The sequence below is a fragment of the Uloborus diversus genome, chromosome 3 (genome assembly GCF_026930045.1).
Source record: "Uloborus diversus isolate 005 chromosome 3, Udiv.v.3.1, whole genome shotgun sequence".
Lineage (NCBI taxonomy): Eukaryota > Metazoa > Arthropoda > Arachnida > Araneae > Uloboridae > Uloborus > Uloborus diversus.
In genome coordinates this window covers 115,333,821-115,358,699 of record NC_072733.1, presented here as the reverse complement: position 1 = coordinate 115,358,699, position 24,879 = coordinate 115,333,821, and the positions used below count along the sequence as shown (strand labels likewise).

Sequence of the window (24,879 nt, the reverse complement as noted above, 5' to 3'; positions counted from 1 at the left end):
AATTGACACCTGCTAATATTCAGTGCCGTATTTATTTATTTAACGTTGAGCTTGTTAGCATTTTTAGTGCTTTGTACAGTTAGTCAAGTGCATGCGGGCAAAGTGGATAAGGCAAAGTGAAATAGTTCATTTTATTTACTTATTTAATCTTTTTTCAAATCACTTACGTATTCATTTATTAGTTATTTCATTTAGGTTCCTTCATTTTATAATTCCCTCGTATTTATTCCTTCATTCACTTATTTTCTTATTTATTCTTTATTTCGTAACTGATTTATTTTTTTCTCCTTAATTAACTTATTTATTTATTTATTCGCTTATTGTTTCATTTCCTTTTCATTTATTTATTTATTCTTTTACTTACTCCTTTATTTGATCGAAATATCTTTAATAATCGAATAGAAAATATTTCGTTAGTAAGATATTTTGTTTTTCAATTTGCCTAGTGAAAAAAAGATGTGAAAGATCCCCCCCCCCGCCCCTTTTTGCGGTACAAATTTACTGCCAAAAATTTTATAAAAAAAAATGTTTCACTGCAAGTTTTATTATAAAATATATTGTTCTGTATGTACCCTTATTTTCAGAACAACGTTCCACTAGCTCATTTTGAAAAAAGCAAGTTATCTTAACTATTTCAGTTTGCCCCAACACTCCCCAACTTTCTCAATTTAAAACCTGTCCCTTTCTAACTTAAATACACCTTAAAAGCATTTTTCCCAATATCTTTTGCTGCAAAATGCTAAAACTGTTTCTCTCTCTCTCTCTCTCTCTCTCTCTCTTTTTTTTTCCAGCGTTTAAAGCATTTTTTGCATAAACAACCTGTGGCAACTTTACAGGTTTTATTCAATTTTTTCCACAAAACTTTAAGTATATGCAGCATTAATAGGCATTTTGGAGTGAGAAACATTTAAATTAATCAACTTTTAAACTTCCATTCAGAGTAAATTTTAAAATATTTAGTTGGCATAAGCAATAGTTTGGCGAAACAGCATTATATAACAATTTATTTGCCCAAAAACTTAGATTTTAGTCATCTTGTTTATTTATTCATTTTCTTACATTTGAAAATTCACATTTCTGAGTATTGTTTACAAATACTTCAGCCCGACAAGAGGCTATGTTAGCTTAGTTGAAAACTAGATGGACCCCCCCCCCCCCCGACCTACTGAAGACCCGATGAAAATCCCCGGACCTAGTGGGCCCGACCCGGAACCCAGAATCGGAGTTATAGTTTTATTGGGACAAGGGGCCCAACAACTAAACTGACAAGGGGCCTGCCTTGGCTCTCGGTGTCCCTGCAAATACTGCACACACAGTTTTTTTTTATTCCTGAAATTCTTCCAAAAAATGAGAGAGAGCTTTAAAGGCGGTTGAAATTAGTAGTTATACGCCGTTGACATTAAGTTTAAATGATGCCCTATAGCAATGAGAACACATGAATTTGGAAACAAGCATTTCTTCCATAAGCTTTGTTTCAGCATTAACTTGAAGCGCAAAATTATTATTAAAGCATTTTTGGGCAAAAACCTAACAAAATCATTAAACTGATTGTAGAAGAAAGTAAAGTTAGAGTGTCTTTACACTGATGGAGTTACTACATAACCGTTATGACACTGCATGAAATATTACAACTAGTAATTCGAGGAAAAAATGAAACTCTCTTCATAACTCTGGTACTTTACGTACTACGAAAGCAAGAAAACTTTCAATCGACATATATTAAGTGACCTCTTTAAAACTGTTGAATGAAATATTGATAAAAAACCGTATACAAAATAAAAAGAACACTGATTTTGAATTTTTGGTTAGAACACTCCAAATACTGGGTTTAACTTTTTATAATGCACAGTTTTCCTTCTTGCAACGGCAAAATTTAAGTTTAAAAAAGTATAAATAAAAACCTGGGTAAGAATGTAATGTTCTGATGTATTACATTGTTATGGTGAGCAATTTTTCTCTCGCAGTGTACAGAAACCAATTTTCATTATTTTAGCTTGATAATAACACTGCGCCGCAAAAAAAAAAAAAAAAAAAAAAAAACTTTTACAACGTTTATGATACCATTTTTGCTGATTCCTATGCAAAATAACTCTATGAATGAAAATATGATCACCGTTTTCCCCCGTCACCTACAACGTGTTAGAGGTAGTGGCCCACCCTTTTACCAATTTTTTTAGTTTTCGACAGCTTCATAGATATTATTTTTATTTGGAGGGAAAGAGAATAATATCAATTGTTAACATACTTCTAATGGGCTAGAGAGGTGTAAAGTACGAAAGCATAAAACATTTGTACCAATAAGGGAGAGTTATGGAATATTTCCCTCAAAAATATTTGAAAATTCAATATGAACGATCTTTTTTTTTTTCACATGATTTTATCTCTCACAATTTTTTTTATTTATTTTTTTGGTGTAAAATAAGAGTGTCAGGCTCACTACTATGTGCCTCATACCCAGAAAAAAAATCACTTTTTAAAATTTGAGAAGCATTGCACGTTGCATAAGAATCGTATAGTCAGTTAGAAACCTTCCCGTATTATTTATATTTATTCAAGTTACAGTCACAGATGTAAGTTAAGTAAAAAATGAAATCAAGTGTGCTTATAATACATCATGAACATCATTAATGTATATTTTAGTTTCTGGGGATGCACCGCAACAATCGTTTTTATCAATACTTGATATAGTGATAAACAAGGAGAGGGGGGAGATGGATCATATCAGGATTCAGGAAGTCACCTTTACATGAGAATTTAGCAACAAAGGTGTCAGAAGCATTTTGAAAGTTTTTTTTTTTTTTCGCCGCGCAGTGTTGTACGTACCTGAAACTGCAGTAAAATGAATTCTTTAGCACAGCATAGAGATTGCAAATATTTTGTGCTCAATTTTGGGATATCCAACCTCTGCTACATTAATTTTTCAGTACAATATAATGTGGTTCATGCCATATTGGTTCAAAAACTAATTTCATAATTTATTTTTAAATAATTAGATTTGCGTTTTCGACCACGGAGATCATTTTAATTTTACGACTGGTTCATACTTTGATATGGGCAATTCCATCATAGGTAATTGACTGAAATTGTTAAAGCAAAACAGTAAGTACTTTGTACTTTTCAACGCAAAATATGCATTGTACAAAGGATCTCTTCCCCTCGATTGCTATTGTTGCTAAGCTAAATTTAATGGTATAGTTGAATTCCCAAAATAAATTTTGGATGATTAAAAAAAAAGTTAAAAACATAGTAACTGACTGACAATAATGAAAGCACAATGTCAGTCAGTGTTATCATGTTTCTCAATTTTTTCAAAAATAGTCCGACATGTATTTTCAGGGAATCAATTAAACCTTTAAGTATAGCTTAAAAATAATGTTTCAGGGGAAAAACTCCTTTGTATAATGCAGAATTTGTGCTGAATGTTTCAAAATACTTACTGTTTTGCTTTAAAAATGTCTGTCAGCTACCCATGTCAATTGCATATATATATATATATATATATATATATATATATATATATATATATATATATATATATATTAGCCATACCCATAGCAGTTTGGATCTTATGCGCGAAAACAGCAAGAAACTTTTTAACATTGAGCGGTGATTTTTTTTTTTTTCGATTTAATAGTCAAGCAAAAATTGAACTAAATTACATGAAATTGGTACACGTAGCCTTGAGGTTAATTACTTAACATGGAATTAAAAATAAAAGGTGGTTTAGATTTGAATCTTTAAATGTCTCCTTATAATATGATGACTACCCCTTAACAAAATGGTAATAGTTTTATTTTAAAGAGTACATTGTTCCTGGTTATGTAACATTATGCGTTTCTAGTGACAGTAATAGAATTAAAATAAGAATCGCTTTTTTTTCAGTACTTTGCATGGGTCTTCAGATCTTGGGGCGATTTGTTGACGTTCAGGAAGAAGCTCTGACGAAAAATCGGAAGTTATATTGCTCTGCTTTTCATCTCGTGTTAAGCATAGAGTTTTCAGATATAAGATATTTCAAAATACAGGAGGACTCTCCATAGTAAAAATGTGGAGGTAATTCCTCAGTATACTGCCTCTTGCGGCTTTGAAAACAATGTTTTTTGTTCTCAAGAACGCATAAATGTTAATAACCTTTCATCTTCTTTAACTAACGCAGAAGAGGCAACAGAAGAATAAAAAAATGTAAATTATGCTGTTAAAAAAAGAAAAAAAAAATCAGGTGTGATATATTAACCATACATTACATCATACTAGGATCAACAAAAATACGCGATGTATCCGAAATCGCAAAATTACCGAGATCATTTATACAACGCACTAGTAAATCATGTAACTGACTCTTACAGAAAATTTGGTTTTTTCTTATGTTAAGATGACTTTTATAATGGAACTACATTAAAAAAATTAGCTTAATAATTTCTCTTTAAAGACGAAAAATAAATTTAAAATTTTCAATTTGAATAATTTTTTTAAGAAATAAGAATTCCATGATAAAACTTAAACTACAGCGAATGCAGCGGAATGAAAAACGTCTCTATTTTTCCCACTGACTAAGAAAAGACTTTTCCTAAAAAATATTGCGTTATTACTTTTAAAGGGGCCACCAATTTAATATTTTAATACCTTAAGCGCTTTCGAGACACAGAGGAAAAACGCGAGATAAACGAAAGAGCGAAATAATGAAGCATTACTGTTTAAATCACGCTTCACTGCAACAGTTGTAAATACCATGTGATGTTCCTTGGACAGTGCCGAGATAGCCTCTATGTAACATTAAAAATTATTATCTCTTACATTGTAATTGCCGAGATAACATTTAATTGTTTACGTACCTTTCATGGTTTCGGGAAATAGAGTAAAGCGCGAGACAACAAAATGAGCGAAATAGGAAGGCGTTACTGTATAAATCAAGCTTCACTGCAACAGTTGGCAACAAAATGTGGTGTTTTATTGTGATGAGCAGTGCCGAGATAACCCTTATGAAGTTCTGAAAATTATTAAACTCTTACAAATGTATAGTAATTGACGAGATATCACTTACGTAGCACTAAACATTATTACAACTCTTAGAAATGTTTCAAGGTGTGTAATGAACAAAGTGCAACTATTTCTCCTTTACATTAATCTAGGCAGAGATCATAGCGCATTTTATAAGAAAAAGAGCTACCAATCAAACTAACTTTTATATGTAGTACATATTAACATATACTTTACCCCCCCCCCCCTCCAAAAAAGAAACATTGCAATGATGATACTGAAATTGAAAAAGAAAAATATGAAATGATTTATTTCTATACTAAGAAAAGTCGATTAACTCTTTGTCTCTTGTTTTCGGCATTGTATTCATCATAACAGTTTTCACTACAAATAAACGTACATTTGTGAAAAACTATACATACTTCACTTGTTTTCTTTATTTTAAAATTTAAACGTAAAATTCGTAAAAACGAATATGCAAAGTATTCAAACGAGAAAAAATTAATGTAAATGAAAAACAAAACCACCACGGAACTCTGCTTTTAAGATTGAAAATTTAAACTCAAAAAATATATGACGGGTCGGTTCTTTGAGTGAAAAAAATATTGGTAATATTTCTCTAAAATAAACAAGACGCGGGACTAAAAGAGAGAAAAGAAAACTTACCGTGCCGGTGTCATTGGGAAAACGGGAGTCCGCTCGGCAGCCCTCGATGCTAATGCCGAGTAACGCCGTGCCGCTCAAAAAGAACACCACAGCGCCCTCACGCGTCGCGGGCAATTAACGAACTTGACCGGCCAAAAAGACCACTCTTAAAAGGGTTCGTGCTCTTCTCTCTTTTTTCAGAAACTGGAAAGGTTTTAAATCCTTTCATCGCGATTCTTTCTCTCTGAACTAATATTTCTTTCAGCAGAAAGCAAATATTTCTCTAGTAATGATTTGACGTACGAACGCTTTGTGACCAGTTTTATAAACATAAGACAAAAGTATTGAAATCTAAATCGGGCGTTGCGATATTTTCCGGCCGAAAACACCTTTTGTTGTTGCATGAATAGCCTCTTCCGAGTAATTAAATTTACTCAAAAGCACTTAAGCGTATTATTTATTTCGTTTGGTATAAAATTATACTGCATGAATTGATTGTGTGTTTTCAAGTTTTGGAACGAGATTGGAGAAATTTCTAAAGCAATCGAGAACAGGCTTTTAATTCTAACAAAAAGCAATTTAGGAACCCTATATTCTTCATAACTAATAAAAAATTCCGACGATTAAAAAAATACTATGTTTTTAGAAAAGCTCAGAAGTGCCTCTGCGTCCAGATAAGTATTCAAATTTTTCAGTACTGGAATGTTTGATTTCATGTTCGACAGACAAAAGAAATATTGTTTAATTCCGTAGGCGGGCAGCTACACTATATCATAAAAAATGCACATTTTGAAAGTATGGGTTACCGGGCACTGTTGATGCACTTTTAACATTTTGATTGTTCAAATTTTTGTTGCTGGTCTAGCGTACCGAGAAAAAGTTTCGTGTAATAATGCAGTGGAACCCCCGTTTTTACGTTGTCTGTTTCATACGTTATCCTGCTTAATACGTCATTTTCGGTTGGTCTGTGAAAATTGCTATACTAATCACATTAAAATATTCCGGATTTTGCATTACTTTTTTTGACAATCCGTTTCGTACGTTTTTAAAAAAACTGATCAAAACTATATTCTTTATAACAGACTCAGAGAAACTTTTTTTCACGTTTTTCGTTTCAAGATAAACTTATTTTGGGCACTTAAAGTCACTATGGAATTATTTTTTGTTCCATCTTATTACCCCCCGTCTTATTTGTTCCGCCTTATGTGTGTCGCATAACTCAAGAATGGTATGTGCTAGAAAGTTGAAATTTTGTACGTAGACTCCTAGTGGGGTCTAGTTGTGCACCTCTCCTTTTGTTTGCATTCGGGTGTTTCTAAGGGGGTCTTTTGCCCTTTTTGAGGGGGGGAATCATTGTTAATTTCGATGTAAACTCAAGTGGTGTTACAATTTGGCACACACTTGGCGATATATCGCCAGTCTTTTGGTCGCCAAGTTTTGTTGGCAAACTTGGCGACAAATTTGGCGATTTTTTTAAAATCTGGTTTCAATTTGGCCACTGTTGGTGATATTTAGAGAGTAAACTATTGAATCACATTAAAATTACCAATAATGGGAAAATGACATTAAATTGTAGTAAAAGGAAGTCATGTGAGGCACACATCAGCTCGTTTTCTGTGAGTTGCGAGCCGAAAGGGTTTCCTCCGATCACCGGGGTGTTTCTTTGTAGCGTATAAAAACCAATTTTACTTCAAAATACAAGCACTTAATTACTTTCTGAGGTACGGTATTTTAATTTTTATGATTTTTCTGGAAAAAATAAAATGTGTTGTCACATTTAGAAAGTAAAGATTTAGCTCCTAATAACTTTTAGATTTCATAGATTTTAACTTCTCTTGCGTTATTTGACCATGCTTTTACGCTAAGGTTTCAATTGGTGTCTGTAAGAGTTCGATTCAGCGCCATAGCGTTTTCTCATTTGTGAAAGCTTAGTTACCGCAATTTTTACCTGAAAGAAAGGCGTCTCAAATCAAAACAATTCAAACTGAAACTGTAAAACAATTTTTATTTGCGATTCAAAACCAAGAACTGAAACAAGTAAATATCACATTTCCCTCACTAGTGCGTTGGGTAAGGGTTAGGTCATAAACAGTATGCTTAGATTTTTGCCGCCTCCCCCGATTTTACGTTTTCCCGCTTGTTGAGTTTTAATCAATAGTCAGACAGAATACGTAAAATTGGGGTTTGACAAGATTAATATTTTCCTCTGAAATAATGATTTCAAAACCTTTGCTAACATACTTTTTGTCACAAAAAAAATTTTAGGAATTAATTTTCGAAATGTATCAAGTTGACCCAACGTGAGTCAAATTGATGCACAAATAAATTAACTGTAATGCTGCCGTAATAGGCAACGAAATGAAGTATTTATTATTATTATTTTAAGAGTCTCATAGAAGGTGATAGAAGGTGTGAAGTGTTTATTCGAGTTAGATGATAACCGTAAACCTGATTTAAAAATAATACAAGCGTATGTATGGATATCTTCTCCGAAGTAAGCTCTTTCAATTATTTCGAGAAGAATTTCCTTCCTTTGAGTTTTTTTTTTTTTTTTTTTTTTTTTTTTTTTTTTTTTTTTTTTTTTTTTTTTTTTTGTCATTTCTCACTCCAAGCATTTCGGAATAAGAAAAACACTTAAATTCAAAGATTCAAAGCTGAATTTAAAATTTTCCTGATCTCCAATTTTTAATACTTCAAGAATTTCTTACAATCTAAAATTTAAAAGTGAGTTATTTTAACTACAAAAAAGTAGCATTAACTTCCATTATTGATGTTTAGAACATAATAGTTATAACAAAACTGCTATGTACTGATATTTTACACCGTCGCGAGTATGAACTGAGGGAAAATTCCCAACCAAAACTTTCACAAATCTTGAGAAGTTAAGTCTAATGACGTTGAATAAAAATGTGTTTTAAGAATAGTAAGTCTAAAATAAAGGCACTAGTACCTGCAAGATTTTTCGTTAAATATATTTATCGGGATGTAATTAATTTTCATCAAAAATGAGAAAAGATGCTATTTTATTAATTCAGTACAAAAAACTTGCGTGTCCGTTTCTCACCGTTTGACTCTGCTTGTTATAATGCTTTTTAACCAAAATTGTCATAAATCAAAAAAGATTTATGTAAATTCAAAATGCGATGTGAAAAAAGAAAAGCAAGAAATGATCTTAGTGTGGATACATATTCTGTTAACTATTATGGTTAGTTTTCATGAATTTTATGAGAGAAATGTATACATTTTGTAAAACATTCGATAATGAATGATAGAATTACGTAGTAATTGTTGGAGACAAGAATAAAGAAAAAAGCGGTTTCAAGTAAGTCCAAATGAAATTAATATGCTTATTAATAAGCATCATAAGAACTTTGAAAGAATTAATACATCATGTTCCCATTATTTCTACTTTTAAATTATGAATAATCAACTCTCTAAATGTAAAAAATATACTGTATGAGTCAACTATCATCACATATAAGTCAGTCTCTTTTCGAGAACATAAAAAGTGTATACTTTCACTGTACTATTCTTATATAAACGCAATTAGTGTAGGCAACATCAATTTTATTTTCCCTCAAACTCACCTTTTAGCAAAAATATAGCCATTGTTTAGCCAACGAAGAAAGAACGGGGCTTAATACATAAAATTAAGAGCCTCAAGCTGTACTCAGTTAAGCACTTGCGCCTCTTTGACTGGTTGCCATGATTCTCAAGAAAAGCAGAAAACTGCTTAGAAAATTTCGAAAAAGGAAAAAAACTAGAGAAAGAATTATAAATTAGTAAAAGGTTTGTTTTATTCTGTGAGTTTTTTTTTTTTTTTTTTTTTTTAATTTCGAAAATATTACACGATTAGGATCAAGGATGCAGGAGTTTCATTTTTAAATTTGAAAATGTTTCGGAAAAAACACTTCTTTGTATTTTTAAAAAATTCGGTTTATAAAGTTACGTATCCAAAGCAAAATTTATTGGAATAAGTATCCTTTGTATGTGGTAGATGCATGTATTTTTATTTATTTATTTATTTATTCTTTCTTTATTTTTTTTTCATTTATATGTTTGATATATATTATTATTTATTCTTTGAAATGGTTACAAGTTACGTTACATTTTATTATTCGCGAAAAATCAGCCAAAACAAAAGACATCATATTAGATAAAAACTGTTTTAGAGTCAATTTAAAAATTTATTCTTTGAGATTTATTATATCTTTTTCTTTTTTAGGACTACCTGTGCGCTAAATTCAATCATTGAAACTATTATACATGTATATTCGTTTGGAGACCACACGCACAACACGTCTTTTTTTTTTTTTTTTTTTTGGAAAAAGAAGGCATAACATTGTGTGAAGTATTTCATGGTATTAGTCTGCATGTAAAACAATTAGTAAAGAAAAAAAAAAGCCTAATTTCCAGAGTAAATGAATTACACGTAAAAAAATAAGTATTGATGAAGTATAATATGATTATTTTATAAGATTTATTCAGTTAACTTTTGTCCCGATTAAGAGAAATAATGTTGTATATCACTATATGATTACTTTACAATACAATCAAATCAACAAATAACGAAAAGTAGAAAGTCAATGGAGTTAAAGGAATTTACAGTTCCCTGGTTATATTAATTAGCAATTATTGACGTTCTGTTTCAAAAATTGTTTTTTATAACTAATAACGCTACTGCTGTAAATTTGTACGTAAATTTTGTCTCTTTGTTAGATAATATAATAATACAATCAAATAATCTTTAAAATAAAAAAAAACCTTTAAATACGAAAACTATCTTGGAAAATTCAAAAAAAAATTAGGTAGTAGATGAACAAGGTCAGACATTGGTAACGAGAAAATCATCTGAAAAAAAAATCAAAAATTGAAGAAACAGAAAATATATATAATAAAAATTTTGGCGAACACCCTAAATATTTTTTTTTTTTTCGATATTCATTGCACGTTTCTAAAACTTTGTATGATTATTGAATAAGACATAAATAACACATCTTGACTACTTATTTGTTGAAAAAAAATCAGTAGGTTTTTACTTCCTTTTACGAACGAGTTGATGTGTGTGCCTCACATGACTTCCTTTTACTTCAATTTAAAGATAATAGTGCCTCGGAGTGAGCAAAAGAACACTTTAAATACTTTCATTCCAAGTCTGTTGCGAACCGAAGCAAAGAAAACGTTTTATACACATAAATTTTCCCAATATTGGCAGTTTTAATGTGATTCAATGGTTAACTCTCTAAATATGGCCAAATTGAAACCAGATTTTTAAAAAAACCGCAAACTTCGTCACCAAGTTGGTGACAAAACTTGGCGAACAAAAGATATATTGCCAAGTGTTTGCCAAATTATAGCACCGCTTGAGTTTACATTGAAATTAACGATGATTTTACCCCAAAAAGGTGTAAAAAACCCTTTTGGAACATCCGAATGCAACCAAAAGAGAAGATCCACAACTAGACCGTACTTGAAGTCTCTGTGCAAAATTTCAACTTTCTAGGACATACCGTTCTTGAGTTACGCGAGATACATACACACATACGCACATACATATGTACATACGGACGTCACGAGAAAACTCGTTGTAATTAACTCGGGGATCGTCAAAATGGAGTCTTCAGGTGTCTATACGTTCTTAAGCATGTATCCACGTGTGTTCGGGTTGAAAAAAAAATCAATATTCATTCGGGGGCAAGCAAAATGGAAATTAAGGCCGATTTTTGAGTGAAACTTTTTTCGCGAATACAATACACCCTTTTTTACTTCCTTTTACAAAAAGGAAGTATTGTATTCGCGAAAAAATGTTCACTCAAAAATAAATAATTATAGCTTTAATTTTAATTTTGTTCACCCCCAAATGAATGTTGAGTTTTATTTTCGACCCGACCACACGTACATATGTATCTAAGAACGTATAGACGCCCGAAATATCCATTTTGACGTTTACCGAGTTCATTACAATGAGTTTTCTCGTGACGTCTGTATGTACGTATGTGCGTATGTGTGTATGTATGTCGCATAACTCAAGAACGGTATGTCCTAGAAAGTTGAGATCTGGTACGTAGACTCCTAGTGGGGTCTAGTTGTGCACCTCCCTCTTTTTGGGTGCATTTGGGTGTTTCTAAAGGGGTCTTTTGCCCCTTTTTGGGTGAAAATCACTGTTAATTTCGATTCAAACTCAAGTGGTGTTATAATTTGGCGGACACTTGGCGATATATCACCAGTCTTTTGATCGCCAAGTTTTGTCGCCAACTAGGCGACAAATTTGGCGATTTTTTTTAAAAAAAAACTGGTTTCAATGTGGCCATTGTTGGTGGTATTTAGAGAGTTAACTCTTGAATCACATTAAAATTGCAATAATGGGGAAATAACATTAAATTGCTGTAAAAGGAAGTCATGTGATGCACACATCAGTTCGTTGTAAAAGGGAGTAAAAAGGATTTTTTTTTAGAACACATTAACGTCCCCTTGAAGTTCTTCAACACCCCCGGGATTACAAACCCCTGGTTTAGAGCTAGGCGAGAATTAGATAAAAGGAAAAGTTTTGAATTTTTTACAAAATACTTTTTGATTTTGTTTGAAAAAATATCGTAGATTAAATTATTTCTGATTGGTACACAATAGGGCGAAAATGCCAAAAAGCGCTTAAAAATGTTTTTCAAACCTCTCTCGTTTGTTTGTTTGTTTGTTTGTTTACACAGGATTGTAATTAGCGAGTTTTTTCGATTTGTTTGGGCTCAAAGTCCAAAGTTAGCAGGTTTACGCAGCTGATTGCCTTTCAGATTCTTCATACAGACCATTGATAACTAATTACAATTAATTTCAAAGAGTACGTAAGAGTACTTTTTGAGCAATCACGATTGCTTATTGCTTTCATTTGACTGTTTTTGGCGTGCTATAATTTTATTTTCCCAACGCCACCCTCCGCACCATCACCGTCGACCGGCTCCTCACGATGCTGCTCCTATAGCGAAAGCCGTCTTGGGTCATTCCATAGTGACTAACGTAACATTCGCAGCTGATTTTCAAACTCTTTTTACTTACATCGGGAGTAAAAATAAATGTGTTTTCGTTTAATATACAGATTTAAAATGTACAAGGTGACTATTTTTCATTTCTACCAAGAATTTGAAGCAAAATCAGCGCTGGCAGGTGTTTTTTCACCAAAAAAGGCATCGTGACTAACGTAACATTTTTGCAACCCTGAGAAACAATGCTTATGTTACGAGGCAAATTTTTCTGAAACTTACGCAGACATTTAAAATTGGCCGATATATTTGTAAGAGGTAAACAATCTATTTTTTAAATCGTACTACAGATTTGTTACAGACGAATCTTTTTTGGCCCTAAATGGTACTTTTCCGAAAAACTGTGTGTGACTAACGTAACGTGACTAACGCAACCATCGAATAGCAAGCAATGAATGCATATAAAAAACTTTTTATAATTAATTTCTTGCTCTTATATTACTTTTATACTTTTTAGGAACCTTCTTTGTGTTGTATTATGGTTCTTTCTTTACTTTTTTTCTATATTAGTGTAAAAAATTGAATGGAAGGATTCAGTTTAATTAACTCAATTTGAATGTGCGAAAAAAATAAACAAATAAAAAAAATAATAATTTTACAAACTAAATAACATCATTCTTGGACTAATTAAATCCTAAATATCTATCTTTAAAAAAATTAACTTTTTGCAAGTTGGTAGTTTCACTGAATTCTAGTTTTCTGCTGATGTACTAGTTATCGTTATAAGAAACTCCGTAGTACTTTTCAATGGCATATTATTTTTTAAGGTTTACTGATTCATCGAACGAATAGTGTTGTGCATCCTTTTGAATTAAAATGTAATATTGAGAAAAAAATATTCGAACGTTTTTGCAGAATGCATTTTAATTCCAGATATCACCGCAAATGTTTGAATTTTTAAATGATCATTATTGTATTTTCTGAAATATATGGCAGCAGCGCTTATCTGTCTCGTCACTGTATCATGTAACATCTTTAAATGTTTTCCAACGAGCAGCCGTTACTTCATTTTAATAATAGGTGGAGATGTATTTTCTAAAAAATAGAGACGTTCTCCTTTGTTAAGACTGTATTTCTATTATCTTACTTCTTAAATTTGGATTCTTGTGTTGAGTGCACATTCAGCAGAGTACTCATTTTACTTTACTCACTTTTTTTCTTTTTTAATAATTCTTTAAATTGGAAGCATCTTTATAAAGACCTTTAAAAAAGTATTTTTCTAAGTAAACAGAAGGTCTACAATGTAATATTACTGGTATTTTTCACCCTTTATATTTTTAATCAATATAGAATGCCTACATATTCAAAATTGCTCATGAAAATTTACATTAAATTAAATAAGTTTTAAATATTAGCAGTCATTTTTAAAATGTTACATTAGTCACAGGCAAACTGTTACGTTAGTCACAGCTCAAATGTTACGTTAGTCACACTAATTATTTTATATCTACTGATACTAAAATAAATATTTTGCACTTTTTAAGTAGATATGACACAGATGTAAGAAAATAAAAAGTTCTGTTTGGTTCAATCATCTGGTTTAGTTTTTAAGCAGAAATTAGTACATTTTCGTGACTAACGTAACGTAAATATTTTCATTGAAAAAACCAAACTAATTAAAAGACTTATCTTATAATGTATGCAAAAAGAACTGTCAATTTTATTGGACCAACATCTATTCATTTAGAATAAACATAGTTCTTTTAAAAATTTGCAAAATATTTTACATTACACAAGAAAACGTAGACGCATGTTTTTTGCACATGCTAAAGCCTTTTCTACAACCTCGCACGTTTAGAGCCAGAAGAAAAACACCGAATGAAATTTTTGCAAACTGTTATTGGATTTATATACTAGAAAGTATGCTGAATGAAAAGATAGGTCACAATTAAGGCTTTGTGGGAAAAAAATTTTCGGAGGTTGAGGTTGACATTTCTATGGAATGACCCTCTTCAGGTTGCATCCACGTCCTACACACACGCGCATACATACACAACCACACTCACACACGCACACACACACAGACGCACACACACACAAACACATACACACACATACACGTACACACACGCATACATATACAGACACCTACACATACACACAACTACCCACACATTCATGCCTGCACACAAACACAAACACATATGCCTACACACACATACACATACCCCTACACACAAACACACATACCCCCCACACAAACACACACGCCTACATACACACAATCGTGATTGCGAAAAACATAATTTGAATTCAAGATGTCAGAATTCAAATTAATTAATATTTTTTTTTTTTTTTTTTTTTTTTTTTTTTTTTTTTTGCAGAGTGTTTGAAAAAAAAAAAAAAAAAAAAAACTTACCTAGTTTTCGGTGCTGATCAAAATCGATTTTCAGTTTGAATAATCGATTATTCCTTTTTATCGTCCTATCATTATCGTTGAACACGAGCAAAGTTAAATATACCCGCCTATAATAAGAAAAACAATTTATAGACTGCTTAAAAGCAATGTTTTTTAAATTCCCGCATTCATGGTTCTTCACCGTCTAAATGCTCCCTTTAGCTTTGTAGTGGACGAACAGCAAAAAATTACAATTCTGATTTCCTAAGAGGTAGGCCTGTGAAAATTTATTAATCCTCAATTGGTTGAATATGGGGGGGGGGACATTTTAAGACGCTTTTTGCCGTTTTTGCCCCACTGTTTGGCGTTCCGGTGCCCTGTTCTATAATAACATACCAAGGGCTGTATAAGTTCACGTTGAAAAATCAAAAAGTCTTCTAAAGGAAATCATTAACCAGTGAAAGCAACGCTTCAAAATTATTCCGTTGATAATTAATTTCTTTTATGCAAATTTTGTACCCACAATTTCTGCTTAAGTTCCGTCTCCGCCCTCCTTTGAGTCTGGAAGAATATTTGATACCCCACTGGTACACATTCGTATACATGTCTGACCCTCCTAAGTTGCAGTTTTCAACTGAATTACGCTCATGATAATTAAACGTCAGTCATAGGCAAGAAAAAGAAAGAGTGAGAGATTGGTTTCTATTAATGAGGTATTAACCTGTCAGTAAAGTTAATGCTTATAATACGGAGATTATAAGTGGTCCTGGAGTGATATTGATCATCTGGTATCAAGACTGTAACGTGTGCATGTATCTTCAGAGCGTGAAAAAACAAGTATTGTAACACATTTATTTCCTAGGAAGACATATCGCATTTCATGAAACAACTTTGTCTGAATATTATGCTTCAGTTTTAGTACTTCGATGTAATTGTGTGTAATTTATCCTTTCTATTCGTACAGTTGAATTTTATCAAAAGGATTGTTTGATGTATAAAGTGCTCTTTTCTTCTCCTTTACCTCATTTTGATATAAATTAGTCTTACTTTCACCCTTGGACTGCACAGTTATTTTAAAATGCAAAGTCTTAGCCAAAATCATCCAATAGTTACTTGTTTCTACCTTATTAATAATTTTGAGTTTTTTGTGTTTCGACAAACTTACTAAATATTTCCTCTCTCGAAGAAGGCTCATGACAAAGAACGAGATTGTAGTTTACCTTAAATGGTTGCTTCTATGTTATTCTTTTCTATTTCTTAGGTTTTCTACAGGAAAAACAATTATGCAAAGTTTATCTTGAGCGGTTACTTCTTCATTGTTCTTGTCGATTTCGTACGTTTTTTGCAGGCAAAACAGTTATGCAAAATAATTAATCCCGTTCAGGTTATCTTAACTTAGTTTATCATTAACAAGAAATAGTTCAAATTAGATAAGCAAAGCTTCATTAATATACCAAAGGGTTTTACTCAACAAAATTTACGTTAAGACAGTCACTCGGGGATGATTCCAAGACTTAGCTCAATATTAAAACCTTACAAGAATATTTATTGCTTGCAATATTATTAGGTACTGAGTAGAATTATAAGTCATATTATTTAGTATGAGTATTTTATCTTCTACTCTTGGACAAAAACACTCTGGAAATCTGAGTGAAATCATTCACCTTCTGGATAAAAAAAAACTTATTAGCAAATGAATAAGATCTTAAATGATGTTAACAATGGACATCCTAAGTTGCTAGACTGAGAAAAATAAATGCAGTTGAAAGGATAAAAGAATACAAGTAAAAGTGTCTCAAAGACCCCATCAAACTTTTTTTTCTAATTCTATAGAAAACAGGTCACGTCCGTAGGATGCTTTACATTCGAGTTTTACTGTCGTTAATCGTACAGTGAACTTCTTCTATCGGAGATCAATAACGATAGTATCTTTGATTACTACACTGATCATTCAAATTTCCACATTAATTATATTCTGACAAAACATTATTTGAAGGAATTCTGCGAAAGCAACTTCGGGGAGTGTAATATTGGGAGTTAAAATGATGTGAACGAAGCAAGTCTTTGTCTAATTTCTTAGTAATCGGGAAATTAAAAAAATCGTGAGTTTCATTCAATCACATAAATTTTGTCATTTGAATTTTTTGTCACAGGTAATATGATATTAAAGTTTCGAAAATTATACATTATTACTTCTGTTTTTGAATGATACGTGACTCCGTAAAAGAGAAGATCAGTTGAATCGATTGTTTTAGAAAGGGCTTAAGTCCAAAAGGTTCCCGTAGGACTTACGAACTTTCTGAAATAATCGATTCAGTTATGCTTCCATTTCTGATGCAAGTTAAAGTAAGATAGATAACATCTGTAAACAAAAATTATTAATTGAAAGGTCCTTTCCTGAACTCTGTTATTTTAGGTTAAAATTATACTATTAAAAACTAAGTGAAAAATTTAACTTCATTTTTAATTACACAAATTATTGCCCACCCTCGCTTTAACCAGACTTTTTTCCTATCTGAGATTATCAGTTGATATTCATTATTCCTGAAATTCAAAGTGAACAAAGATGTTTGTTTTGTTTTTCAGCTACACCTTACCTTTATTTCATGTAAATAGTCGGGGATAATTATACCTGAGAGCAAACTTTTCAGTTGATGTAAACATAACAGCAACTTTATAAAGCATTTTTTTACTATATCGGTTGCAAAATGATGGACAAATTTCTTCGTATTTTCTAAAACTATATACTGTACATGTGTGCGTTGGAACAGTAAAATTTTGCTTGGTCACTACTCGGTGTATAGAGGAAATGAAACTGTCTCTTATACCATCTTGATCTTCGATACATTCATAGTTCCTTTGAACCCCCAAAATTTCTTTACATGGTGAAATCTAGTTTTGAGTCTAACATCTTTTATAAATATTATCAACATAGGGCAAAATTGTTTTTAGAATTTCCATTTTATTTGTATTGATTTAAAACCCAGTGCAAATTAACGAAAATAATGCAATGTAGTGACATATTCTCCTATATATGTACTATGTACAAGTTTCACAATACTTACAAGGGCGAAACACTTTCCCTAACGCCTGTGGTATAAAAGCCTAATTAAAAATAATTTATTTGTAAGAGTTTAATAAAGCCCTCTGACTCTAGCAGTTTTAGTTCGGTTCTATCAGGTTAAGACTGCGAAAACTATTGTTTTAACTTCTTATCCAAAATTTAGTTTTAAATTTGCTAGTATACTGAAAAATTTTTTTTTTGGGGGGGGGGGGGCATTTTTTCGAGTAAATAAGATCAAGTTTACTAAGTTGAAACAGTTTTCTTCCACAGCAACCAAGGTATTGCTCTATATTTGTTGCACATTTTATTTTTTACATAGATCAGACTAAAAATACCCTCATACACCGTCTGAAAGGATGTGAAAATTACGTAAATTTTAAAGAACCCAAGCACTTTTTGATAATGGAGCATTGTTAGGTTTTGGACCATTGATTAATTTTCTTATAATAAAACTATTAGTGAACGCTTCTTCAGTCTAAAACCTTCATTTCTACATTTATCAGATGATGCCGAGAAATGAATTGTCAATAAAATAATAAATTTTTAGTGAGCGTTTTATTAGATTTTTTTCTAAACAAGTGACGCATTAACTCTAGTAGTTCCAGTTGTATTGTATTCAAAAAAAAGTTTTTAATATTTTTTTCATGAGATCAGATACATCGCAATAGTAAAGGGGCTAAGAATAGTGTTTCTATACCATAAAGTCTCTGGCGGAAGCCTACAGCTTCATGAATTAGTCATATCAGTAAATTACAGTCATGTCGGCAAAACAGACGCAAAATAGTGAAACTATCTGAAAAATCTCTAGCGATATTTGAAAGCGGCATTAGAAAAAAATTATATACAAAATTTATTGAGCATTGTCAAGCTTGCCTTTGCATCACTGTACTCTAAGCGGAGTTCAGAATAATTCTCTTCTATCTTTTTCGTAGAAAATAAGGCGTCCTTAAATCAAAATAAATGTACCATCAAAAAAGTTATGTTCCTATTTATTTGTTGCACATTTCGACGTTATGTTATACAAAGTAATAGCGTTAATTTCTCTTAGTGCTATTTACGATATCAGAATCGCTTTTCTGTGCTTAAAAAAGAACATTACAGAATGATTAAAAAATACAATGGATGATTAGGGTCTCTAAATAGACCTAAGAAAAAAAAATTATTTTAATAAACAGTTGATTAGCAATAAAAAATAATGCGTATGGCTGGAATTGAACGACGGTAGTGTTTATGAGCTAAAATCGCCCAATTATATCTTTCGTTTTTTTTTTAACTTATGTCTGTTTTAAAGGTATGTTATCTCTTTTTCTCAGTTATTGTAGATTTTAGCCCGAAATTAAATAGATAATTATGGTGCTTTCATATTCCTCTCCCTTTTTGAAAAAATTTTACTGGAAATTATCATTTTAATTTATAATCTTTTAAAACATAAAGAAAATATTTTTTACACAATCAATTACACAAACAATTCCACCATTTACATAAATAAATGATTGAATTTACAGATAAAAACAATGTTACGCATCGGAATTCAGTACTTGAATAAATTTTAACTGAATACCCCTTCCCAGAATATCTAATTAAATAAATTCATTGTCATTAAGCACAAATTCTGAATGGAAACTGCATACACCTGCTTCTCAGACATGTTGTTTTTTTTTTTTTCTTTTGTGTGCAGAAATCGAGCTTTGAGAGAAAAATAGTTTTCATATTCATATTTCAATGACTAGTATTTAACATTATAGTATTTTAAATGGCTAGTATTTCTTATGAATAAAAAGCATTTACGCGGGAAAAGTTTTCAAGCAGAGATAAGTTGCATTTTTGACCATCCTGCTTCAAAAAAATCAGCAGGAGTTCGATAAACGGACGAAAACTGAAGTCTGCTGAAAGGGTAAAATTTTTCTCCTTAAACAGTCTTTTGGGCGTGCAATTATTTGCACCCTTGAGAGGCACAGGTGAAACAAATACTGTGTTGTTTCAACGATCGCAAATCACTCAAGTAAGAACACCTCCCTTGCATCCGGTCGCTGCATTCAAAGGGCCCTGCTTAGAACAAACCACTCTTTAACACCTTCATGCCGACGTTTCCTCTTAATTAATTGCCCTAGAAGATATTATATTGCGTGTAGTTTACGAAAATATTTTAGTTCATTTGACCTTTAGATTTGTCTTTTTACTTTATTTATTTATTTTTTATTAGCATGTATGTTTTATTTATTTATTTATTTATTTATTCGCCTTCTTGATATTTTGGTATAAACGATAGCTTTGCAGTTTGCAATATCTTGCGTTTCTGAAATACTTTGCTGGTTTTTCTTTGTAAGAAAAGATAATTTTGGCGATTTTTCGAAAATTCGATTTTGTTCTTTTTCTATTCCAATTTTAAACCCATTTTTCACAGAAATTTAATAAAATGGGAAAGAATTTGTTCTGAAAATTATCTTTCTTTATCTTTCTTTTCTTTACTTCTTTATGTTTCTCCTTTTCTATTCTTTTTAAATAACAAACCTGAAAGTTTCTCTGTATGGATGTTTGGATCTCTGTGACGCGCATAGCGCCTAGGCCGTTCGGCCGATTTTCATGAAATTTGACACACAATTAGTTTGAAGCATGGGGGTGTGCACCTCGAAGCGATTTTTCGAAAATTCCATTTCATTAATTTTCTATTAAAATTTTAAGCCCTTTTTCACAATCTTTAATAATAATAAAGCTGAAATTCTCTTTGTCCGGAGGATGTCTTGATGTCTGGAGCTTTGTGACGCGCATAGCGCCTAGACCGTTCGGCCGATTTTCATGAAATTTGGCAAAGTTAGTTTATCATGGGGGTGTGCACCTCGAAGCGATTTTTCGAAAATTCCATTTCATTAATTTTCTATTAAAATTTTAAGCCCTTTTTCACATAATCTTTACTAATAATGAAGCTGAAAGTCTCTCTGTCTGGAGGATGTCTGGATGTCTGAATCTCTGTGACGCGCATAGCGCTTAGACTGTTCGGCCGATTTTCATGAAATTTGGCAAAGTTAGTTTGTATCATGGGGGTGTGCACCTCGAAGCGATTTTTCGAAAATTCGATGTAGTTCTTTTTCTATTCCGATTTTAGGAACAAAATTATCATAAGATGGACGAGATTAACGTGGAACCATAACATGGGCATAAGCCAATTGGCGATAAAATTCACCATACATTATTTGTAAATATACAGGCGGACCAAAAGACCTTTTAATTTTCTATTACAGGCAAAGCCGTGCGGGTACCACTAGTACTGGAATAAAGGCTTGATTTTTTTCATATCCAGACAGCCGATGCCTATTCCCTATTGCAGTTACTTATATGAGAGGATGCCCCCTCTCAAAAAGAAATTCACTCCACTCAAATTATGGGGGGTGGTTAAAAACGCGAAAATTTTCCAAAAACAGACCTTAAAATTTTGAAGTCTGCGCCACCCGCCCCACTAATTCCCCCCCCCCCCCCTTGTAGGCCACACCACTTCTGATCTTATTCGAATAAAATGCTTGAATTTTTTTATCCAGATGACCGATGCTTGTTCTGTTTCAAAGTAACTTACTTAAGGGGATACCCCCCCTTAGATTGAACCCCCCTCAAATTACGGGGGAAGAGGGCTCCCCCCAAAAAAACATAAGTACAAATTTTTTTCAAAAACAAGCGCTAAAAATTTTAAGTTTGAACCAACCTTTCCACTGACCACGCCCCCCCCCCCTCCCCCCGTAGACCACACTGCTTCTGTTTTTTTTTTGGAATAAAATGTTTGATTTTTTTAAATCCAGATGGCTGATGCATGGTCTGTTTCTGAGTAACTTACGTAAGGGGATACCCCTCCTTAAATAAGAAAGTCCCTCATATTCTGGGGGGCTCCCCCACCTTCAAAAAACCTATTAAAACACGAAAATTTTTCAAAAACAAACCTTACAAATTTGAAGTCGGCGCCACGGACCCCGTTAGTCTGGATCACCGGATAATCCGGCTCGATCGATTTGACCGATTTCCCTTTACATTTAAAGACCGATCGTCAAAATTCCATAATAATTATTTATTTAACCCTCTCACGGGCAAGACCGTGTTATGTCGTTGATTGAGTTCCCTTTTCTTCGCAATGCAACTTTTGAATCAATTTGTTTTACTCGATAGGGAAAAAATTTAACTGTCACAGGAGAAGATTACAGACTTTGTAATAACAAAGTAGACATGTTTACTGTTTATTTGTAATTCTATGTGTTTCCTTTTAAGGTGATTTTCAGTGAGTATGTTTTATTTTGTTTTGTTTTTTTCATTCTCCGGATTTTCGATATTCCGGATTGGGTCGGATTCCAATTAATTCAAATTATCGAGGTTCTACAGTAATGCCCCCCCCCCCCAAAAAAAATATTAAAAAAATTATTACATTTTCTCATGGTTTCGATATTTTTTTGTATTTTTCAAGCAAACGTTCAAAATTTTCCCCGCGGTGTGGGGGGGGGGGGTGGAGGAGCGGGTCCTGACCTTCATGACCCCTCTTTGTACCTGCAATTGACATACACTTGCACATAAAAATATACATCTGTACACCCATATACTCGGGATAACAAGTTACACTTATACACTCGTATATACACGTATTTACTTGTGTTTGTACGTACTTTGATGTACATACACGTGGCAAATACAAAATTAGTGTGTAAACGTATATACTCGGATTAACACATTTACATACGTGTATACACGCACATACTCGTATATACACGTACTTACTCGTATATACACGCATTAACTCGTGTATGCATCATAAATATGTATTTTAACTTACAAATACAAATGTACGTCTGTACACGAGTATACTCGGGTTAAACAAGTATCTACACGCATATTCTCGTCTGTACACGTACATACTCGAAAATACAAGTATTTTTTCTTATATGCACGCATGAATATATATATGCACGTTTAAAAGCTAATTTACCTCTGTACACGAGTACACTTGGGGTAACACGTATCTATACGCATATTCTCGTGTGTACAAGTACACCCTCGTATATACACGTATTTACTCGTGTAAAAATGCATAAATATGCATCATATACGCGTAGAAATACAAATGTACCATTGTACACGAGTATACTCAGATTAAACACGTATCTTTACATCTTTTCTCGTGTGGAATCGCACTTACTCGTTTGTACACGTATTTTCTCGTATATGCATGCATAAATATGTATATAAACGTTTAAATACAAATTTACCTTTGTACGCGAGTTTAGTCGGGTTAACACGTATCCATACACAAATTCTAGTATGTACACGAACATACTCGTATATACAAGTATTTACTCGTGTTTGCACACATAAATAAGTATACAGGATGTATCAGTACAGCGTTTACATACTTTCAGGGCAGATACAGTGCACCTAGACGCGATAGTGACGACACAAAGCGTAAGACAGGGCACGATTAAGAGGAGAAAACATGTTTATTATTTTTAATGCAGCAAAAATACTGGTAAGATTTGTCTGGTGCATACAACAGATGTTGCTACGTAAACCGAAGCATCAGATGACGGTGCATGCGCACACGTGGTTTTTGTTCCACCAGGAAGTCCGGGACCCGCCCGGTATTTTTGCTAAATTTCGATATTACGGGCGGGGTCGTAATTTCGAACACCTTCTTTGATGATGATCGTTGGCCCCTTAATTTTCTTTTTCCTTAGTTTTTTGCTGTACTAAAGATTCTGAACATGTTCTCTTTTCTTATTCGTGTTTTGTCTTTTTGGTGATTGGTGTTGTCACTACCGCGCCAGGAAAGTGCTTCCGACCATGCATTGCTATGTGTTTCCCCCCGTCTAGGTGTACACTATCTGCCCTGAAAGTCTGTAAACGCTGTACTGATAAACATTGTGTACACTTAGAAGTTTGAATATAAATCCGTGCACTAATAGACTCGGGAAATACGTATTTATACGTAAAATTTCGTGTTTACACTTACGAACTCGTATATAGACATATTTGCTTCTGTTTACACGTAGAGATACAAAATTCCTGTAGACACGAATATACTCAGGTTAATACGTACAGCTCCGTATATACACGTACACACTCGTATATACACGTACTTACTCGTATATACACGTACTAACTCTTGTATGCACGCATAAATATGTATTTTAACCAAAAATACAAATGTACCTCTCTACTCGAGTATACTCGGGTTAAACACTTATCTATACGCATATTCTTGTGTGTGCACGTACATACTCGTATATACTTGTATTTTCTCATGTATGCACGCATAAAAATGTATATGCAATCTTAAATACAAGTGTACCTCTACACACGAGTATACTCGGTGTAACATTTATCTATACGCATATTCTCGTGTAAATACAACGACCTCTACACACGAGTATACTCGGTGTAACATTTATCTATACGCATATACTCGTGTGAATACGTACATACTCGTATTCTCTTATATGCACGCATAAATATGTATATACAAAGCAAATTTCTCTGTACACGAGTACATTCGGGGGTAACAAGTATCTATACACATATTCTCTCGTGTGTTCACGTACATACTCGTTTATACACGCATTATTTATGTATAAACGAACAAATATGCATATACACATAGAAATACAAATGTACCATTGTACACGAGTATACTCGGGCTAAAAAAAGAACCTAGAAATCTATTCTCGCTCGTAAACGAACTTACTCGAATATACACGTATTTTCTCGTATATGCATGCATAAATATGTATATATACGTTTAAATACAAATTTACCTCTGTTCACGAGTATACTCGGATTAACACGTATCCATACGTATA

The 24,879-nt window shown here is 32.6% G+C and overlaps 1 protein-coding gene across 1 annotated transcript in view; it reads right to left on the bottom strand.

The window, feature by feature from the left end:
* LOC129218903 (collagen alpha-3(IX) chain-like) overlaps window positions 1-5,679 on the bottom strand; it is a 266,021-nt gene extending 260,342 nt beyond the window's left edge. The window contains exon 1 of the mRNA XM_054853223.1: window positions 5,644-5,679. Within this exon, the coding sequence (XP_054709198.1) occupies window positions 5,644-5,657 (14 nt within the window). The 5' untranslated portion in view covers window positions 5,658-5,679. The remainder of the gene's footprint in view (window positions 1-5,643) is intronic.
* Between the last annotated feature and the right edge of the window lie 19,200 nt (window positions 5,680-24,879).